This window comes from Pygoscelis adeliae, unplaced genomic scaffold, assembly GCF_000699105.1.
Source record: "Pygoscelis adeliae isolate BGI_AS28 unplaced genomic scaffold, ASM69910v1 Scaffold75, whole genome shotgun sequence".
Taxonomy (NCBI): Eukaryota; Metazoa; Chordata; class Aves; order Sphenisciformes; family Spheniscidae; genus Pygoscelis; species Pygoscelis adeliae.
Genome location: NW_008824772.1, coordinates 2,426,476 through 2,428,596, shown reverse-complemented (window position 1 = coordinate 2,428,596; position 2,121 = coordinate 2,426,476). Strand labels below are relative to the sequence as shown.

Here is a 2,121-nt window from a genome sequence, read left to right as displayed (position 1 = left end):
AGACTGTATTAACTAAGCAAAATACGAATTGGGTTACGTGTACTTCAATCAAGAAATTTTCCTTGTCAGAAAAGTCTGAATGCTCTGTAGGTCTTCTCCCCGCCACCCCCCAAAATTGCTGTAATCCTGTTCAAAAACCATTCTGCCATCATATACGGGGAATCCTCACTGGAAAGAAAAAGAGATCAGGCTTTTAGAAGACTATCTAGAAGTACTTTTTCAGGCCCCACCGCTTCAATGGATTTTTAAAACCCTCGTAAAGCTGCTTTCTTTCAAAAAATTTTTTTTTTTCCCTCAAATAGCCACCTTTGATTTATCTGTGCTCCAGGGTTACCGGGCAGGATGAACAGCGTGTCTGTTTTGATTCTGGAAGAACTAGACCACAGAAGGTTCTCCAAGTGCTTATTAAAATGTTTGCAAACTTGCTGAATCTGACTTTTAGGGAAGAAAATGCATTTGAACACCCCTGAGCTAAAGATGCAAAAGTCAGAAGTAAACATCTCCCTACGAACAACTTTTCTAAGTCACACACACAAGGAAATGCTGCAACACGCACACGGCCTTACACGTAATTTCTAGATCTTTAGAAGTACAGACAACCAACACAGGAAGTTCTCTGGTTAGGTAAAATAAATTTCCTCTTCAAGTAATATTCATGAAGCTCTGCAGCTGCCACACAGCTCGGTTTCCCTTCTCTTGTTATTTCAACGCTTGAGAAAAAAAAGGAAGTATTTAGCTTTGTGAAGGGGTGGGGCGGAGGAAGACAGAATAGTCACTTCTCTAAGCCCACTACCTCCATTACACGCAGATACAAACTCAACAAGGCAGCCTCAGAATTACAGATGCTACTACTAGCTACGCAGAAGAGGAAACGCAGGTCCCTGAACATAGAGAGCTGCATGAAGTTTGTTGAAAATCGTGTCCCGTTGATCGAAAAGAAAAGGATGCAACGGAAGTGATCTAAAGTGCTTTTCCTATCACATCAGCCCACCAGTCCCCAAATAATAAAGCTTCCGCTACCTGAACCCCAGTCTAAGACATTCAGCACTTCTGGACACAGGGAATTCTTGGATGTGTGTTGCATGGCTGATTCTTTGAGGACAAAATAGTGTGTGGTCCTGAAGACAGAAAGAGAGAAAACAGAAACATGCATACAAGCAAAGACATTCCCCCAGAGGGGAAAAGGAGAGAACAGCAAGCTAACTAAGCACTCACAGCCACTGCGGAAAGGCAAACTGGCTCCCTCTCAACGCATTTTGAGTTATCAGGCAGCACTCTGACATGACAAGGTTGGGATTAAAGACGGTCACAAACAATTCATTTTCTTAAGTAGCTCGCGGTTTTGAAGATGACTAATTTAATGTATAGTGATCGCCCACATTCACTCCGTAGCAGGACACTAACCGAGCAGATTTATAGCAGATTTCTATGCTAATGGAATCTGCTTCAGAAAAATTATCAGGTCACCCCAGAAACATTTTCTGAGTTTGTTTTTGTGGTGTTTTTTTTTTATTTATCCCTTGCAGAGTTGAATCAAAGATAGTAAGCCATTAGTTCTCATCTGCAAAAACTAAAATGCTTAGAGTATGTCTTAGCAGAGAAGCCAGTCCTTCACTGGCTCTCCGCAATCTCCCTACCCACACATTTGCGTATCTTATCGTACATCTTCAGCGCGGAGTGGGTGGGTTACTAGCCCCAACGAAAACTCTCCTCTGGCTCCAGCGCACAGCTGCAGAAAAACCAGCTAACCTGGAATGCTGGCAACACTCCTCTGTGACCCACAGAGTACGTGACCCACGGAGTTTGGTGCATGGGGACAGCAGAGTTCAGGACAGCAACCAAACTAGAGCGTAACTCGCCTAGGCCGGTATCTTTTAGATGTGAGGGGAAGAAGACAGGCATGACACTCCCTATAAAATAAGACTTAGCATCCCAACTGCTTTAGAAAACGCGGTTCCTTTAGACATCTTTATCCTTGCCTAGGAAACCTATCACCGCAGAAAATCAGGCTCAGTTCAGTAACAGATTTCAACTCGCACCCCTTCCTTCCCGGTACTTTCTGCATCTGTTCATGCCCTCCGGCTCCGGCGCCTGCAGAGCCAACCCGCAGGTTTCCCCGCG

General features: G+C 44.2%; 2 protein-coding genes across 2 annotated transcripts in view; one reads left to right on the top strand and one right to left on the bottom strand.

Moving 5' to 3' along the window:
• CRLF3 (cytokine receptor-like factor 3) overlaps window positions 1-799 on the bottom strand; it is a 12,437-nt gene extending 11,638 nt beyond the window's left edge. Inside the window, exon 1 of the mRNA XM_009323787.1 lies at window positions 794-799. Coding sequence (XP_009322062.1) covers window positions 794-799 — 6 coding nt within the window. The remainder of the gene's footprint in view (window positions 1-793) is intronic.
• A 1,011-nt stretch (window positions 800-1,810) lies between these two features.
• The window catches only part of ATAD5 (ATPase family, AAA domain containing 5), a 19,804-nt gene continuing 19,493 nt past the window's right edge, over window positions 1,811-2,121 (top strand). The window contains exon 1 of the mRNA XM_009323786.1: window positions 1,811-1,867. Coding sequence (XP_009322061.1) covers window positions 1,811-1,867 — 57 coding nt within the window. The remainder of the gene's footprint in view (window positions 1,868-2,121) is intronic.